The sequence below is a fragment of the Chiloscyllium plagiosum genome, chromosome 21 (genome assembly GCF_004010195.1).
Source record: "Chiloscyllium plagiosum isolate BGI_BamShark_2017 chromosome 21, ASM401019v2, whole genome shotgun sequence".
NCBI lineage: Eukaryota > Metazoa > Chordata > Chondrichthyes > Orectolobiformes > Hemiscylliidae > Chiloscyllium > Chiloscyllium plagiosum.
The window spans coordinates 13604971-13623660 of record NC_057730.1 but is presented as its reverse complement, the minus strand read 5'-3'; the positions used below and the strand labels follow the sequence as shown (position 1 = coordinate 13623660).

General features: G+C 46.1%; 1 protein-coding gene across 1 annotated transcript in view; it reads right to left on the bottom strand.

Moving 5' to 3' along the window:
- The window catches only part of LOC122560543 (putative sodium-coupled neutral amino acid transporter 10), an 82249-nt gene that overhangs the window by 47668 nt on the left and 15891 nt on the right, over window positions 1-18690 (bottom strand). Inside the window, exons 5-10 of the mRNA XM_043711277.1 lie at window positions 16643-16783; window positions 8691-8815; window positions 6364-6466; window positions 4726-4908; window positions 3510-3621; window positions 2018-2124 (exon numbers count right to left, since the gene is read on the bottom strand). Of these exons, the coding sequence (XP_043567212.1) occupies window positions 2018-2124; window positions 3510-3621; window positions 4726-4908; window positions 6364-6466; window positions 8691-8815; window positions 16643-16783 (771 nt within the window). The remainder of the gene's footprint in view (window positions 1-2017; window positions 2125-3509; window positions 3622-4725; window positions 4909-6363; window positions 6467-8690; window positions 8816-16642; window positions 16784-18690) is intronic.

Below are 18690 nucleotides of genomic sequence, written 5' to 3'. Positions count from 1 at the left end.
CAAATGTGATTGGTATTTACCAAAACAATCAGAGCCACTTCAACATATTGCTGAATTTATCACTGATCAATAGGAATTAGACGTGGGACAGAATTGAATGATGGAAAAATCTCCTATTTCTCTGTGATAATGAATTTTATTCTGTCAGCCATTTCCTCTGCTATGCAGTGGAGTTAATCACCTTTATTTAACTCCATTCTCATTGTCTTTTCAGAGCCAGAGGCTCTTCCCCATGATCTCTGTGGCCACACCAACAATGCAACCTTGTGGAGTGCCCAAGGAAGCAAGATTTGGGGCCCATTCCTCTTTCCCATTTCCACATTGTCTGCGAAAACATCGAGGTCTTCAGCTCTTTCTCTTCATCATCACTCCTTACCCCTCGACTGCCCCATGCCATAAGATATCCAGTCCTGAATAAACTGTGCCCTCCTATCCACCTAAATGTAGGGATGACTAAGGCTCATGGAAACCATCACAAATTCCATCTCACCTTCGCTGACTTCATCCCCTTCCCCCATTGTTTACACGCTTGACAGTCGGAGCTGAGCATTTGAATCCTTACTGCTTCTTTCACAAAGACCGCCCACAGCCACCTCTGTCACACTGGCCACCCCCACCTTTCAAGTTTGTTTCCATCTGCAGCTCCGAATACTCCAATGCTCCCCAGTCAGAAAATCACTTCCAAGTGAGGAGAGTCTCAGGGTTGTGTTGGGGGTGGGAGGTGAACAGGCAGGGGGGATTGCTGATTTGAGACCAGGAAACTCAGAGGAGCAGGCTTCTCTGTCACACGCCAAGCCAAGCCCTGATGGCCATATTTTGTCTCTGTTTCCTGACCATGGATGACCAGACAGAGAGGCTGCTGGGCAGGCCATTCATCACCAGGCCACAGCCCAGGGAATATGGGGAGGTCAGAATGTCAGACTAAAGAGGGTGATCCCAGTCTGAACCCAGAGGAGATCAGGGAAACTGGAGGTGGGGTCATTCCGATTCCGGCAACACCAAAAAGACCAGGAACAGAGAAGATCAAAACAGAAAAGCGTGGGAGGTTGAACGCTGTCATGTTTAATTGTGTGTTTGATTATGTGATTATGTGTTTAGTATTGATGCTTACTGTGATTGGTGGCTTAAGCCTGGGTGTAGACTCAGAGAAAATAAAACAAAATATGAAGAGTGAGAGGCCTGCGCCAAAGCATGAAGAAGCTATTTGAGAGTATCGACATCATCACGACATAAGTCGGACATACAGCATTGTCTGATTGCAGCAACGTGGTAAAGCAGCAGCAATTCAGGGGCCAGCAGGAAACCTTTACCCACCCACCCCCTCCCCCAGCTCCATGTCAACAGATTCACCTCCCTTTACTCATTTGATTTTGTGAGGCCAGGGTTAAGTATAAACTAGTGGCACAACATGATGCCTCACTGTAATAATTACATTGCCTACCTCCTTCCAGTGAACTGATTGGCTGTCAGCACCCTTGCCTCCCTCGCATTAAAATTGGGGGTAGGAAGTTTTGAATTTGGGTACAGAATTTTCATATTTTAACACCACACCTGTCCTATGTATGCACATTGTGAGGGTTAAAATTACCCCTGATCCACCAGTTGACTGGAAAAAGAAAATCCACCCTCTGGTGTGGATAGGGGTCATTCAAGTCTGCACTGACCCTCTGAAGGGTATCCCACCCAGACTCCTATGGCCAATCCACCAAACCTGCCCATCTTTGGGCCATGGGAAGAAACCTATGCTGGCACAAGGAGAACATACAAACTCCACACAGGCAGTCACCTGAGGCTGCGATCAAACCCAGGTCCCTGGTGCTGTGAGGCAGCAGTGCTAACCACTGAGCCATTGTACCAACCTTCTAAACAGAAGGAATGATCCTATAGGAATATATTCCACGGTTTGAGGTGTGAAAATGGAACCTAGAACTTCCCAACACTGGAAGTGAAATAGTAAATGACTAACCCTAACTCCCGAAGTTTACAGCGTAACGTGCCGTAGTAAGGTTATACTTACTCTTCCTGTGAAAGTATCTTTCCGTAGTTTCGCATGAAATACAGATGGGCAAATGAAGCAGATGACTGTTCCCATAGTGGTTCCGATGATTGCTAACACAGTCTGCACTGAAAGACCAAACACAGACCACTGTCAGGGCAATGATAAGAATCTCATCGGAGGAACAGGAGCAAAGGTAACGCTTGTCTGAAGCTTTGAACATGTAACAAAGGCCATGCATTTACAGTTGGCACAAGTTAAGGCGCATTATCAGGAGGAAAAAGTGATGTTTGTTATTAGGAGCTTGGAATTTACTGGAATTAGAAAGCACAGAAGAAAGACATTTAACCTCTTGCATGGTTTGCTGAATGAGCTATCCAATTACTCCCACTCCCTTGCCCCTTTCACATAACCCTTCAAATTGTCTCCTTCATTCATTTAACCAATCCTGTTTTGAAAATTACATATGAAACTTTTTCCACTTCCCTTTCAGGCGGTGCATTTCAGATTGAACAACTTGTTGTGATTAAAGAGCTCCCTTCATTTCCCGTCTGGTCATTTTGTCACATTTTCCTTACTCTCAATCCCTCCTCCAAACAAACCTTCACTCGCAGTGGGACAAACCTTTGTGTTACTTCGCACTGTAGCACTTTGCACTTGTCCCTGAACTCAGTTTCCTAGATATAACATAAACTGTCTTATAAAAGTGAAGTACCCTAATCCTAACCCTCATCCTAACCCTAATCTTATTGCAAAGTACCCTAACCCTAACCATAATCCTAAACCTAACCCTAACCTTATTGCAATGTACCGTAACCCTATATCCTAACCCTAATGCTATTGCTACCTTAAACGTAAACCTAATCCTACTGCAATGTACCTTAACCTTCACCCTAACCCTGTTGCAGTATACTCTAACTTTATTGCAACATACCCTCACCCTAACACTAATCCTAATCTTAACCATAACCCTACTGCATTGTAACCTAATTGTAATCCTAACTCTAACCAAATTGCAATATATGCTCATCCTAACCCTCATCCTAATCCTGAGCCTATTTCAATGCACCTTAACCCTAACCCTATTGCAGTGTACCCCAACTCTATTACAACGTACCCTAACCTTAACTCTGTTGCAATGTACCCTAACTCTAATCCTAACCCTAACCCTAACTCTATTGCAATGTATCCTAACTGTAACCCCAACCCTAATCCTAAACGTAACTACCACTAGAACATGCCAGAAGCAATCATCTAGAGAACATGTTTATTTGGAAAGAACAGTAAAGCAGTAATAACAGACAATACAGGAGACTGTCATAGTTTATAGATCAAGCAACAACAACAGAAAACGATGGGATCCTAATACTTACCCAGGACATCATTTTATCAGAGTTTCCAGCCCCCCTGAACTCAGAAGCCATTCAGCACCCCCACTCCAAGTCTGTTTTCCTATTAAATTAAGCCACTCTCATACTGTTAGTTCCAGCACATACATTCCAATTGCACTTACCATCTGGTACCAGGATACCCATGATCATGGTACCATAAACTATCACCATTGTAGTTATTACATGCTGACAAAGGGGCATATCTCCACTCACTGAGAATGTGCCATCTTCTTTCTGTAAAATGTGTAAAGAATATAACAGTGATTGCTGAAAATCCTTTGAGTTTTTTAAAATCCAACATGTTTACTCATTTTTAAACAAATTCAGAAAAAGGGAAGACCCAACAGATACAATCTATGATCCAGGAGTAATTTCTCTCTGCATACTCAATAGACTGTCCTTCCTATATGGTAACAGCTTGGCTAGGGATATGGCAAGTTCTGGAGCATCAATATTGCCGGAATTTTGTTAGGGCCCATAGCTTTTGCAGTACATCAGCCATTTCTTTTTATCGCATGGAGTGAATCGAATTAGCTAGTACCTGTGATGCTGGGGACCTCTGGAGGAGGTTGAGATGGATTATCCACTTGGCATTTCTGAATGAAGATGTAAATGCACTGATGTGCCAGGCTCCCCCAATCATTGAGGATGGGGGTGTTTTGTAGAGCACTCATAATGTTCCCAATGCTTCCAGTTGTGGCTTCAGTCTGTAACTGAGAACTGCCAATATGAGTTATTATCAATAGAAAACTAAGCCAACCCAGAAGAGTAATTGGATGGGAAAGGGCATGGAAATCCTGTGGCATTGGTTGTGTTCTTATAATCCACCAATGCTACACCAAACTCAACAAACATACAGAAGCAGGTGGCTCAATTTAATTGTCTATAATGGGATTTCTGTTCCAGGTTTCTTCTAACCTCACTCTATTTCACCATATCAGCATACCCTGCCTTCTCCCTCAAGCCATTGTCTACCATGCCCTGAACACATCCTGAAGAAGGGCCTATGCCCGAAACGTCGATTCTCCTGTTCCTTGGATGCTGCCTGACCTGCTGCGCTTTTCCAGCAACACATTTTCAGCTCTGAACACATCCATGTTAATCATTACAATCTCTCCCTGTAAGGAATAAATTCTAACTATCCTCTGATCAAGAAATTTGTCTTGAATTGCTCCAGGTGTTCATTAGTAACGTCTTACAGTTCCGGTCCCTCAATGTCTGGCAGTCTCCCACAAAATGGAAACATCTTCTCTATGTCTACCCCATAAAGATTCAAGTTCTCTTCAGTTTTCTCTCATATTGGCAATTACCATTTGTCTGATTGATCAATAAACTAACCTCTTGTTCAAAAAGGAGCGTGCTAATGGCTTGTCGACAGGGTAGAATGACCAGTGGGAAGCTCAGTGTGAGTGAGATTAAAAATATAGCACGGGTGCCGTGTGTTGCAAAACTCGGGGGTAGAGCAGCAAGTATATCGCCCGGTACAGCTTCAACCAGCGTCAGATAGCCACAGACTCCAACCTGAAATGTTTATATATAGGAAGAAAATAGTAAAATATGAACATCTGCTTTCAGTTTAAAGAATCAAAACCATAGCAGTATTATAATCCAAGCACTTCAAACCCAAAACTGACTAGACTCCTTACAGTGTGGAAACAGGTCCTTCAGCCCAACAAGTCCACACCAACCCTCCGAAGAACAACCCACTCAGACCCATTCTCCCACATTTACCCCTGACTAATACAGCGGGCAGTTTACCATGGCCAATTTACCTAACCCACACATCTTTGGACTGTGGGAGGAAACCCATGCTGACACAGGGAGAATGTGTAAACTCCACACAGAGAGTTGCCCAGGGTGGGAATTGAACCCGGGTCCCTGGGGCTGTGAGGCAGCAGTGCTAACCACTGAGCCACCACGGCTTTGTCACTGATCATGCAAATAACTTCCCAGCCCGTGATCATTGCTTTCTTGAAATGAAAGAATAACAGAGACTGTCGAGTTCCTTATTAAATCACCTCTATTCTGCTTTAACTATGTATTGCCAGCTCTTTATGGATGCTCACTGAGGCAATTTGTTTATTTTGAATCAATTTAACTTGTGACATGCATCTTTTAGTAACATGTTTACATCTTATACTAAATTTTCTTCTAATCTTAGGTTTGCATTTCAGCGTTGTCTTGAGATATATACGAGTAAGAGACTATTTTACTTTTGGGCAAAGGTTACACAGTCTAAACCCCAATCAACAACCGGTTATATGTCACCTGCCATTCACTTCAATTGAAATACAGTAAAAGTGAGGTATTAATGGGTATAAAACAGCTGATCAGTTACTGCCCATTTACAAGGTAAAATGTCCCTTTCCAGGGCCAGAAACTTCCCGGTTTCAGTTTCAAATTCGCCTTTCATTGGCTTAAGATTGATTTTGTCTTATTCCCATGATTGCCTTTGAAATAGATTGCCGGGTTCACATCTGCTTTTTCTCTTAAGTGCAGCTAAATACAAAGTGAGGATCGGACCTGATCCCACCACAAGGTGGAACAGAAGTACACAGAGGGACAAGTTCTGTCCTGTTCATTCTGGGCTACGAATAAGGAATTAAGCCATTCAGGACTGAGATGAGGAAGAATTCCTTCACTCAGAGAGTTTTGGAAGTGTGGAATTCTCTCCCACAGAAGGCTGTTGGGGACAATTTGTTAGATATATTCAAGAGGGAGCTGGAGTTGGCCCTGGCAGCTGAAAGGGTATGGAGACAAAGTGGGAGTGGGAAACTGAAATCACATGATCAGCCATGATTGTACTGAATGGCAGAGCTGGCTTGAAGGGCCGAATGGCCTACTTCTGCTCCTGTTTCTATGTTTCTGCGTTTCTATGAATCAAGTAGGACTTTAATGACTTGGATTTACAGCTCACAAACTCAAGGACTACTCCAGAGCTAAAGCATCGGTCGAAACACACGCTGAGTAACTCACTACTGTGTAAAATGCAAAGGTGGTGATGGTTGCTTGCTTGCAGATCACGTTCATCTGCTCCACAGATTGCCCTCTGAGGTTGAAGTACATTGGAAGCACCAGCCTTGACATAGAACATCGAAGAGAGAACATAATGTAAACATAGCTTAGATTGGAAGGTTAGTGTCTGACTCCAACATCAAATATTGCTCGCACATCCGACCCTGGGTAATGAACAATCGAACCTGGCCTTACGGATGGGAGGGGTCTTATTGATCCTGAGGCCAATTGTTTGCCTGCCCCTTCCCTCCTGATTGTCCAATTACAGAAAAGTACTGTCCGTCAGGATGGTGTGAGATAGGGTGGAGGTGCCATCCAGTGACACCTTCCTCAGAACGGGTCACTCAACCCGAAGCACTAACTTTGGTTTCTCTCCACAGATGCTGCCTGAACTGCTGAGATCTTCTATCAGTTTCTACTTTGGGGTTCTGATTTCCAGCATCCACAGTTCTTTTGCTTTTAATTTAGCCTGGAACCTGCGTCTTGGTCCCAGAGAATACCTGCTCATTTCTCTCATGTGTCCAGGTTCAGGTTGACCCGGTGACAGCTTCCGTATTGCAAATGGCATTTCATCGGAAGGCAGTCTGACTCTATCGTACTCAGATGTGCAACAACAACTTACATTTCTACGGTGTCTTTCATGTGGCAAATGACCGCAAAGCAATTTGCAGGTCCATTTATCAAAAGAAAATTGATGCAGTGACACATAGGGAGATATTAATGGAAAACAAAACAGAAATTGCTGGAGAAACTAAGCAGGTCCGGCCTTATAGAATTCCTATAGTGTGGAAGCAGACCATTCGGCCCATCAGCTCCTCACCGACCCTCAGAAGAGCATCCCACCCAGACTAAAACCCCTACCTTATCCCTGTAATCCTGCATTTCCCATGGCTAGGTTAATTAGCCAGCACATCCCTGAATTCTATGGGCAATTGAGCATGGTCAATCCACAAAACCTGCACATCTTTGGGCTGTGGGAGGAAACCAGAGCACCCAAAGGAAACCCACGCAGACAATTTACGAATTTCACACAAATAGTCGCCCAAGACTGCAATCAAACCTGGGTCTCTGGCGCTGTGAGGCAGCAGTGCTGGCCACAGAGACACCCACGCTGCATCTGTGGGGTGAAAACAGAGTTAATGTCTCGCGCCTGACAGTTCTGATGAAGAGTCATTGGACCCGAAACGTTAACTCTACTTTCTTGCCACAGATGCTGCCAGGCCTGCTGAGTGTCATCAGTAATCTCTGTTCTTGTTTCAGACCTCCTGAAATCTGCAGTTCTTTATTTTTTATTTGAAGGAGATATTAGGGTGGGAGCATCTTCAAAGGAAGCAAGAGAGGTTGATATGGGCAATTGATTTGCGATAGGATTCCAGGACTCAGGGATAAAACAGCGAAGTTGAAAGTGTGGTGCTGGAAAAGCACAGCAGGTCCGGCAGCATCCGAGGAGCAGGAGAATCAACGTTTCGGGCCGGAGCCCTTCATGAGGAATAAGCCCTTGTAATGAAGGGCTTACAACCGAAACGTCAACTCTCCTGCTCCTCGGATGCTGCCTGACCTGCTGTACTTTTCCAGCACCACACTCTCAACTCTGATCTCCAGTATCTGCAGGTCTCACTGTCTCCGAGATAAAACAGCGAAGGCATGACAATTAACAGGAGGAACAATTAAAATTGGAGACACTCAAAAGGCCAGAATTGGAGGAATCTTTGAGCTGGGGGTGGGGGTACTTGTTGGAGATTAGAAACTCAAAATCGTAAAGTCTTGGCATGATGGTTCAATAGTTAGCACTGCTGCCTCATAGCACCAGGGACCCGGGTTCAATTCCAGCTTCAGGCGACTGTCTGTGTGGAGTTTGTACATTCTCCCTGTGTCTGCGTGGGTTTCCTCCAGTTTCCTCCCACAGTCCAAAGATGTGCAGGTTAGATGAATTGGCCATGCTAAATTGCCTAAAGTGTTCAGCGATGTGTAAGTTAGGTCCTTTAGTTAGGGGTAACTACAGTGTAGTAGGAGAATGAGTCTGGGTGGGCTCCTCTTCAGAGGGTCAGTGTGGACCTGTTGGGCCAACGGGCCTGTTTCCACAAGGAAGCTGTGTTCTGAATGAACAGCTTAATTATACACCAGGATACAGGAACTTTGATTCCGCTCAGTCCACAGGAATAAGGTTAACCCTCCTTTCAAAGAAGCTCTAGCCCTAAAACAAAAGAGTTTTTCAGGTAATCAAGCCCTTTCACGTTGCAATGTCTAAAGCAAGCAGTTTGTTCGCACCACTGTTTTTCTTCACTTACGGGTGACCGCAGAAGGAAGTGGCAAATATTGGCAGGGTGGTGGCAATTCCTGGCCACTGCCAGAAGCGGACTTTCTCCATCACCAGTTCACCAGATATCATGGAGTTCAGGCAGTATAGCAGCAGCTGAAATGCAAGTGCAAAAAGCCCCATGTGAACTTCTTGTCTCTCTCAAAACAGTACATTATGTTAGCAGAAACACTGGTCTCAATGTGATAAGGAGCTGCTGATATTTTCAGAGCCACAAGCACATTATGTCAAAGAATATTATGACAGTGGACTGCAATTGCTACAATATGAGTGCTCAGTTATTCATTTTCAGGCGTTAAATATACATCAGAGTAACCTTTTAATCATTCTTTACACTCCACACAATTATTTTGTTTTGTTTCCCATAGACGTACAGAGGAGGGTCACAGTGAGACCAGGGTAAAGGGCACAGTGAGACTGGGGCATAGGGCACAATGAGACTGGGGTAGAAGCAACAGTGAGACTGGGGGTAGAGGGCATAGTGAGACTGAGGGTAGAGAGCACAGTGAGATTGGGGGTAGAGGGCACAGTGAGAACTGGGGTAGAGGGCACAGTGAGACTGGTGGTGGAGGTCACAGTGAGACCGGGGATATAGTGTCACCATGAGACTGGGGTAGAGGGCACAGTGAGACCGGGGATATGGTATCACCATGACACTGGGGTAGAGGGCACAGTGAGACTAGAGATAGAGGGCACAGTAAGACCAGGGAGGAGGGCACAGTGAGACTGGGGGTAGAGGGCACAGTGAGACCAGAGGTAGAGGGCACAGTGAGACTAGAGGTAGAGGGCACAGTGAGACTGGGGAGTAGAGGGCACAGTAAGACCAGAGGTAGAGGGCACATTGAGACAGGGGTGAAGGGCATAGTGAGACCCAGGATAGAATGTCACAGTGAGACCCAGGCTAGAGGTCACAGTGAGACCGGGGAGTAGAGGGCATAATGACACCGGGAGTAGAGGGCACAGTGAGAATGGGGACACAGGGCACAGTGATACCGGGGATAGAGGGCACAGTGAGACTGTGGTTACAGAGTACAGTGATACTGGAGATAGGAGGCATAGTAAGACCCGGCGTTGAGGACACCGTGTGACTGTGGTTGGAGGGTACAGTGAGACCAGGGAGTAGAAGGCACAGTGAGACCTGGGTTAGAGGACACAGTGAGACTGGGATAGAGTGTCATAGTGAGCCCGGGGGGTAAATGGCACAGTGAGACCAGAGGTAGAGGACACAGTGAGACCAGGGTTGGAGAGCACTGTGAGACCAGGGGTAGAGGGCACAATGAGACTGGGGATAAAGGGCACAGTGAGACCATGGATAGAGTGCACAGTGATACCAGGATTAGAGGACACAGTGAGACTGCGGTTACAGGGTACAGTGATACCAGAGATAGAGGATACAGGGACACCCGGACTAGAGGGTACCATGAGACTGGGGTTGGAGGGCACAGTGAGACCAGGGGTAGAGGGCACAGTGAGACCAGGGTTAGAGGGCACAGTGAGACAGGGGGTAGAGGCCACAGAAAAATTGGGGCTAGATGGCACAGTGAGACCAGGGTTAGAGGGCACAGTGAGACCGGGGATAGAGGGCACAGTGAGACAGGGGGTAGAGGACACAGAAAAATTGGGGATTGAGGGCACAGTGAGACCAGGGTTAGAGGGTACAGTGAGACTGGGAGTGAAGGGCACAGTGAGATCCGGGATAGAGGGCACAGTGAGACCAGGGTAGAGGGCACAGTGAAACTCAGGGTCGGACGGCATAGTGTGACTTGGGGTAAAGAGCGCAGTGAGACTGGGGTAGAGTGTCACAGTGAGACCCAGAGTAGAAGGCACAGTGAAACAGAGGTGTAGAGGGCACAGTGAGACCAGGGTTAGAGGGCACTGTGACACCGGGGATGAAGGGCTCAGTGAGACCGGGGGTGAAGGACTCAGTGAGACCGGTGGTGAAGGGCTGTGAGACCGGGGGTAAAGGGCTCAGTGAGACCAGGGGTGAAGGGCTCAGTGAGATGGGGGATGAAGGGCTCAGTGAGACCGGGGGGGGGTAGAGTGTTACAGTTGGACCTGGGGTCGAGTGCACAGTGAGACCTGGGAGTAGAGGACACAGTGAGACCTGGGGTAGAGGGCACAGTGAGACCTGGGAGTAGAGGGCACAGTGTGACCTGGGGATAGAGGGCACAGTGAGACTGGGGGCAGAGAACACAGTGAGACCAGAGACAATATGGCAAGGACGGTCTCCCTCACTGGTTAGTGGACCAAAGACAGCTCTCTGCTGCTTGTTGCCAGGCGTTTTGATGCTCTGATATTCTTGGCTGACAGTGACCAGAGCGGTGCTATCCAATCGAGTCTGCAGCAGGATGAGATCCCAGCCCCAAAGGCTGCTGGGTATCTGAGGCTGGCAATGAAATGGCAGCCATTCCATCTAGTGCTGGAAGGCCTTCACCCAGGATTGCCAATTGATCCCAGGAGAAAGGCAATCGCAGGCGAGATGGGGCTTGCAAGGTGGGATTCACCTGCAAGGTGGGATTCACCAGCAAGTGTCGAGGCAGTGCTGGGGCCAAGACGTTGGCACCTGTGTGAGGGCCACCCCTCCTGATGCCAGGTCCATCAATCAGGCATGAAGTATCCTCCAGTCCATCGGGTAATGGTGTCAAGCCCACTACCTACTGTTGGGTGGATATCAGTGAGAGGATGGGATGAAGCATTCAGAAAGGTCACCCATGGGCCTAGCCACCCGGAAGGAGACAGGAGGCAAACGCAACCTCACAGCCTCCCTGTTGTCAATCACACTGTCTTCCCCTGTCATTCCCCACCCCACCCCCTCCAATTCACCCGAGTGTAGGGGAAGTGAAGGGAACTAAATTCTACCTAACAAGGGCAAAACTCGCGAGAGAATATTCTTTATTTTTAAGTGGAGGTCCTAACATGGTTAGAAATTCTGGCATTTAACATGAAGTCTAAAGATGTGCAGGTTAGGTCGATTGGACATGCTAAATTGCCCTCTAATATCTAGAGTTGTTCAGGTTAGGGGATTAGTCATGGTAAATACTGGGTTATGGGGATAGGGTGGGGAGGCTGGGTTTGGGTGGGATGCTCTAGAGAAGATTGGTGCAGACTTGATGGACTGAACGGCCTCTTTCTGCACTATAGGGATTGTATGATTCTATGATTCAGACCCTCATGGCTGTTACTTCCTCTGTGACACACTCTAAACTTAGGCTTCTATTTCCTGATAGCTATTCGACTGGTTTTCCAATCAAATGACACCAGACTATTTCGGGTTCTCACCTTGCTTGATTTTCATTTGAGCAAAGATCAGATGTCGAAGATCTACAGCAAGGACAAAAAGGCTGTGGTCTCTAGTTCTGAATTGCCCAGTCACCAATTGTGCATTTCTATGGAATCGCTTCAGGTTTGATGCTCTACAAGCAGGAGTTGACATTGGGTGGTGTCCCTGCCTCTGAAACAGAAACTCTGGGTTTGAATCCCATGCCAGGACTTAATGGCTGAGGACGCTGCAATCATAATGCAGTCAAGTGTCAATCTTCAAATTTTTCCAACACCAATGGCAGGCAGGAAGAACAGAATTCTCAATCAGCCATGTGATGAAAAGTTTGTTGGATTCTTTACCATCAGAGCTACAGAGCTACAGAGCGAGAAAGAATGTGAATGTAAATTCAGACACTGCCTGGTAAAGTCCTCTATGGAGTTCTCCACCTCTAGAGGGATAGAGAAATTTCATTCAGGGAGCGGAACATAATAGGAAGAGGGGGCTAACTATCTCCCTCCATCACCATGACACCCCTTCTCCTCTCTGCTGAAAGCCATCTCACAAAGATGTTTTTGTTTCATCCTCCTAGGAACCCAAAGAGAAAGGGGTAACCATGGTCTGTGTGTGGTAGCAGGACAAGGTATGCTGGTGAACTGAGTTCCCTGTCTATTAGTCTAGGTTTGAGCGGTAGTGTGCTGTAGAGGTCACAGTTGAAGAACCACCTGCTCGTCACTCCTGCACTGCAGGTAAAAGGACTATCTGAATCCAAGTGCTGGAAGTCAATTAAGCCAGCAAGCCAAGAGTCCCAAATCCAACTGTTCAACTATTAATGTTCCACTGTCTACTTTTTACAAGCTACCTAAAGAGACTGGTCCAAACACCCATGCTTTTTTGTTTACTCACTTCGTATTTATAACCTATGTGTTACATTATTAATTCATGTTGCCTTTCAGAACTCATTCTTTTGTTAACGCAAGAAAATCTGTATTGGCGCCTTTTCAAATATTTGATCTGAGGGAAATGCAGCCACGAGGGAGGGATTCTTTTTGAATTAACCTCATTCTGTCTAACCGAGAGACCAGTGAATTGAGAATAGGCAGGCAGTTTGTCACTCCTGAAGTTTAATAATGTAGGGTATCCAGATGGGACTGTAATAACAGAGGGTCTGGTCATAACCTGTGCACAGGAATGTAGTCTCCTCAATGGGTTTGAATGGTTCAGTTGATGGGATTGGTGCCAATAACACAGGATTGGATGGGGTGAATTTGAGACCTGCCTTCTTGCCCTGCCTGCAGTGCAATGTGGTTTTGACCAGCCTTTTGGGAGACAGCTCAAGAAAACAAGCATATGTCAGGTAGAGACAGGAGAGATCGAATGAATCCTTAGAAGAGTATAAAGGCAGTAGTTGTACACTTAAGAGAGAAATCAGGAGGGCAAAAAGGGGACATGAGATAGCTTTGGCAAATAGAGTTATGGAGAATCCAAAGGATTTTTACAAATACATTAAGGACGAAAGGGTAACTAGGGAGAGAATAGAGCCCCTCAAAGATCAGCAAGACAGCCTTTGTGTGGAGCCGCAGGAGATGGGGGAGATACTAATGAGTATTTTGCATCAGTGTTTACTGTGGAGAAGGACATGGAAGGTATAGAATGTAGGGAAATAGATGGTGACACCTTGAGAAAATGTCCGTATTACAGAGGAGGAAGTGCTGGATGTCTCGAAATGCATAAACGTGGATAAATCCCCAGGACCTGATCAGGCATACCCTAGAACTCTGTGGGAAGCTAGGGAAGTGATTGCTGGGCCTCTTGCTGAGATATTTGTATCATTGATAGTCACAGGTGAGGTGCCAGAAAACTGAAGGTTGGCTAACAAGGTACCATTATTTAAGAAAGGTGGTAAGAACAAGCCAGGGAACTATAGACCAGTAAGCCTGACGTCAGTGGTGGGCAAGCTGTTGGAGGGAATCCTGAGGGACAGGATGTACATGTATTTGGAAAGGCAGGGATTGATTAGGGATAGTCAACATGGCTTTGTGCGTGGGAAATCATGTCTCACAAACTTGATAGAGTTTTTTGAACAAGTAACAAAGAGGATTGTTGAGGGCAGAGTCATTGAGGTGATCTATATGGACTTCAGTAAGGCATTCGACAAGGTTCCCCTTGGGAGTCTGGTTAGCAAGGTTAGATCTCATTGAATACAGGGAGAACTAGCCATTTGGATACAGAACTGGCTCAAAGGTAGAAAACAGAGGGTGGTGGATGAGGGTTGTTTTTCAGACTGGAGGCCTGTGACCAGTGGTGTGCCAATAGGATCGGTGCTGGGTACATTACTTTTTGTCACGTATACACATAATTTGGATATGAACATAGGAAGTATAATTGGTAAGTTTGCAGATGACACCAAAATTGGAGGTGTAGTGGACAAAAAAGAAGATTACCTCAGAGTACAACAGGATATTGTCAGATGGGCCAATGGGCTGAGGAGTGACAGATGGCGTTTAATTTAGATAAATGTGAGGTGCTGCATTTTGGAAAAGCAAACCTAAGCAGGACTTATACACTTAATGGTAAGGTCCTAGGGAGTGTTGCTGAACAAAGTGACCTTAGAGTGCAGGTTCATCGCTCCTTGAAAGTAGAGTCACAGGTAGATAGGATGGTGAAGAAGATGTTTGTTCTGCTTTCCTTTCTTGGTCAGAGCACTGAGTACAGGAGTTGGGAGGTCATGTTGTGGCTGTGCAGGACATTGGTTAGGCCACTGTTGGAACATTGCAAGCAATTCTGGTCTCCTTCCTATCAGAAGGATGTTGTGAAACTTGAAAGAGTTTAGAAAAGATTTACAAGGATGTTGCCAGGGTTGAAGGATTTGAGCTATAGGGAGAAGCTGAACAGGCTGGGGCTGTTTTCTCTGGAGCGTTGTAGGCTGACAGGGTGACCTTATAGAGGTTTATAAAATCATGAGGGGCATGGATAGGATAAATAGGCAAAGTCTATTCCTTGAGCTGGGTGAGTTCAGAACTAGAGGGCATAGGTTTAGGGTGAGAGGGGAAAGATATAAAAGGGACCTAAGGGGCAACTTTTTCACGCAGAGGGTGGTACGTGTATGGATGAGCTGCCATAGGAAGTGGTGGAGGCTGGTATAATTGCAACATTTAAAAGGGGTTTGGATGGGTATGATGATGGGCTTTTGCCCAAAACATCGATTTTCCTGCTCCTCAGATGCTGCCTGACCTGCTGTACTTTTCCAGCATCACTCTAATCTAGACTCTGATCTCCAGCATCTGCAGTCCTCACTTTTGCCTAGATGAATAGGAAGGGTTAGAGGGATATGGGTCAAGTGCTGACAAATGGGACTAGGTTGGGATATCTGGTCGGCATGGACGAGTTGGACCGAAGGGTAGGTTTCCGCGCTGTACGTCTCTATTACTCTATGATTCTAAAACGAAACAGGGATATATTGCCCCCATTGATCTTGTAAGCTCCTACTGCAGAGGCTCCTTACCAATGGGCTGACACATGAATATTTAAACAAGACAGTGCAGAGTGCTCCAAAGTGCCTTATATGATTGTGCAAATGAGGACAGAAAAGAAAAATAACGTTCCTCATTTGCCTGAATACAAGCCAACTAGAAGAAAGTGAGGCATGTAGATGCTGGAGGTCAGAGTCGAGAGTGTGGTGCTGGAAAAGTACAGCTGAGGCAGCATCCTAAGATCAGGAGAGTCAACGTTTCAAGCATAAGCTCTTCAGTATCATCACATTCCTGATGAAAAGCTGATGCTCAAAACATTGACTCTCCTGCCCCTTGGATGCTGCCTGACCGGCTGTGCTTTTCCAGCACCACACTTCTTGACTCTGAATGCAATTCAATCCTGTTAGACATTGTGCTTTACAAAACGTAACCTCTGTATAACAGTGGCTCAGTGGTTAGCATTGCTGCCTCACAGCACCAGAGACCCGGGTTCAATTCCCACCTCAGGCAACTCTCTGTGTGGAGTTTGCACATTCTCCCCGTGTCTGCGTGGGTTTCCTCCGGGTGCTCTGGTTTCCGCCCATAGTCCAAAACTGTGCCGGTTAGGTGAATTAGCCATGCTAAATTGCTTGTAGTGTTAGGTGGAGGGGTAAATGTAGGGGAATGGGTCTGGGTGGGTTGCTCTTCGGAAGGTCAGTTTCCACACTGTAAGTAATCTAATATGCACTGAGACAATCCATACCACCATCTGATTAATAATCCCAGTACTCCAGTCTGGAAGTACTCACCACAATCAATCTGAATGCAATTCAATCCTGTTAGACATTGTGCTTTACAAAACGTAACCTCTGTATAACAGTGGCTCAGTGGTTAGCATTGCTGCCTCACAGCACCAGAGGCCTGGGTTCAATTCCCACCTCAGGCAACTCTCTGTGTGGAGTTTGCACATTCTCCCCGTGTCTGCGTGGGTTTCCTCCGGGTGCTCTTGTTTCAAAAATGTGCCGGTTAGGTGAATTAGCCATGCTAAATTGCTTGTAGTGTTAGGTGAAGGGGTAAATGTAGGGGAATGGGTCTGGATGGGTTGCTCTTCGGAGGATCGGTTTCCACACTGTAAGTAATCTAATATACACTGAGACAATCCATACCACCATCTGATTAATAATCCCAGTACTCCAGTCTGGAAGTACTCACCACAATCATTAATAACACGTAGAACATGAGAGAGATCAGCATTTGCCAGGTTGAGTCTGACACCTTTCTCGCCAGGCTGAGAGGGAGAACCACGCCAGAGGTGATAGCAAGCAGCACTAAAGCACGCTGCCATGGGGTACTCTGCCAGGAAAATGCACAAGAGGTTATGAAATGTATAAACAATGGATGTCAGTACCTCAGTTTGTTTTGTCTTAATTCCCCTTGTGCTTATTCCTGCACTGATCTCCACATTCAGAGCTTGGGCAGCTGATAAATGACTAAATCTTGCATTGAACTGGCAACGTGAGCCAAAATGATCTGATCTCATGAGAGCGGTGTGCTTACTCGTAGCTTTGACTACATCAGCACTGCTCTCTTTCCCTCTGCATGTCCAGGCTCCGTCCCCTTGTTTTCTCTGTGTGAGGATGCCTGACACTGTGGGCGCCAGTATCCCATGGAGTACCTCAGCCAGGAGGTCATGCTGAACGTGAGCAGTGGGTACTGCAGGCTGCGTAGTCAGGGAGTGCCTCACTGGGTGGCTGCTCCCAAACGTCGGCAGTTAATGATTACAAGTGAGACACTATCGAGGTATTTTAATCATATCCTTGACCGGGTTTCTTGTGCTTTGCGAAAGTGAAAAGTGAACAGGTCCAGGTGTTGGCAATCTAAAATGAAAACAGAAATGTGCTAGTAAAAGCTCAGAGGGTCAGGCAACGTCTATGGAGACAGAATCAGAGCCTCAGGATGACATTTCGAAGGTCACAGGTCCAAAACCATTCATGTTGTATTGACGTGAATTCATCAAAATGGGAGGCTAGATCCTCCCGTTGCATCATGCATTGGATATGACTTGGCCCCTTTCTCTGTGCACTCCATGCAGCCACCCAAATCTAACTTGGGATCCCATTAGTTCTACCTAACATCTCTTCCAGCTTATTGGAATATATGGGCTAACGTTTTGCTTGTGTATTTTCCAAGCACCTCAGTGAAGGTTTACAGTTGACTGTCATCAGCTCCAGGACTGTGTCAAGCCATCAGTGCTTTCAAGGCATTAGCTATCACTTGGCCAGCAGTCTGAATGAGGCATGTTCCAGTGGTACTGCCAACACGTGCTGCTCCTATTCCCCACTGTGGACCGATAGCAGTCAGCTTGCGAGAGACCCCAACACTGTACAATTAAAGGAAGTGGGAATGAATAGGGAAGAGATTTAAAAATGAAGGTATCAGAAGGTTGGAGGAGCACTATATGGGTTGTTTAGGAAGGAATTAGCAACAGATCACTGATTCCTGAGTGTTCACGCTTCAGCTGGCCTTGCTCACTATGTATCCATAATTGGCTTCAAGCTTCATGGTTGACTTGCCCACATTGGTCCTCATGGAAGCTGGGTTCACTAACTATCAGCACAGGAGTTACATTAAGGGAGCTTCCAAGAGCCAAGAGAGGAGAGTTAATTGTTCTTGGAGTTGCTCTTATGGTTCCTACACTTCATTCCTCAACAGCAAGGAAGAGTCTTTTAATACTCTAACTTCAGCCATTAAGAGGAAAATGCCTTCCTCCAGTTTACACTTTGGGCAGATGCACTGGTGTAGATGACCCTGTCCCATTTACTACAATATATAATGGGGAGAAAAAATTTGAATCTGACCAGGCTGTGACAGTAACTGGAGATTTGCCAGAGTCCAAGTTTTGGTCAACCAAGCCACACAGATAGGGTACACTGAGGTTTAGTAGAGTCACAGTAGAGTCACAGTAGAGTGACTCTAGTAGAGTCACAGAGTCATGCAGCATGGAAACAGAGCCTTTCGACCACCCAGTCCATGCCGAATAGAATCCCAAACTAAACTAATCCCACCTGCCTGCTCCTGGTGCATATCCCCCCAAACCTTTCCTATTCATGTCCCTTCCAAATGTCTTTAGATTGTGTAATTGGATACACATCCACCACTTCCTCGGAAAGTTATTCCACACATGAACCATTCTTTGTGTAAAACGTTTGCCTCTCCTGTCTTTTTTTTTCAATTTCTCCCCTCTCACCTTAAAAATGTAC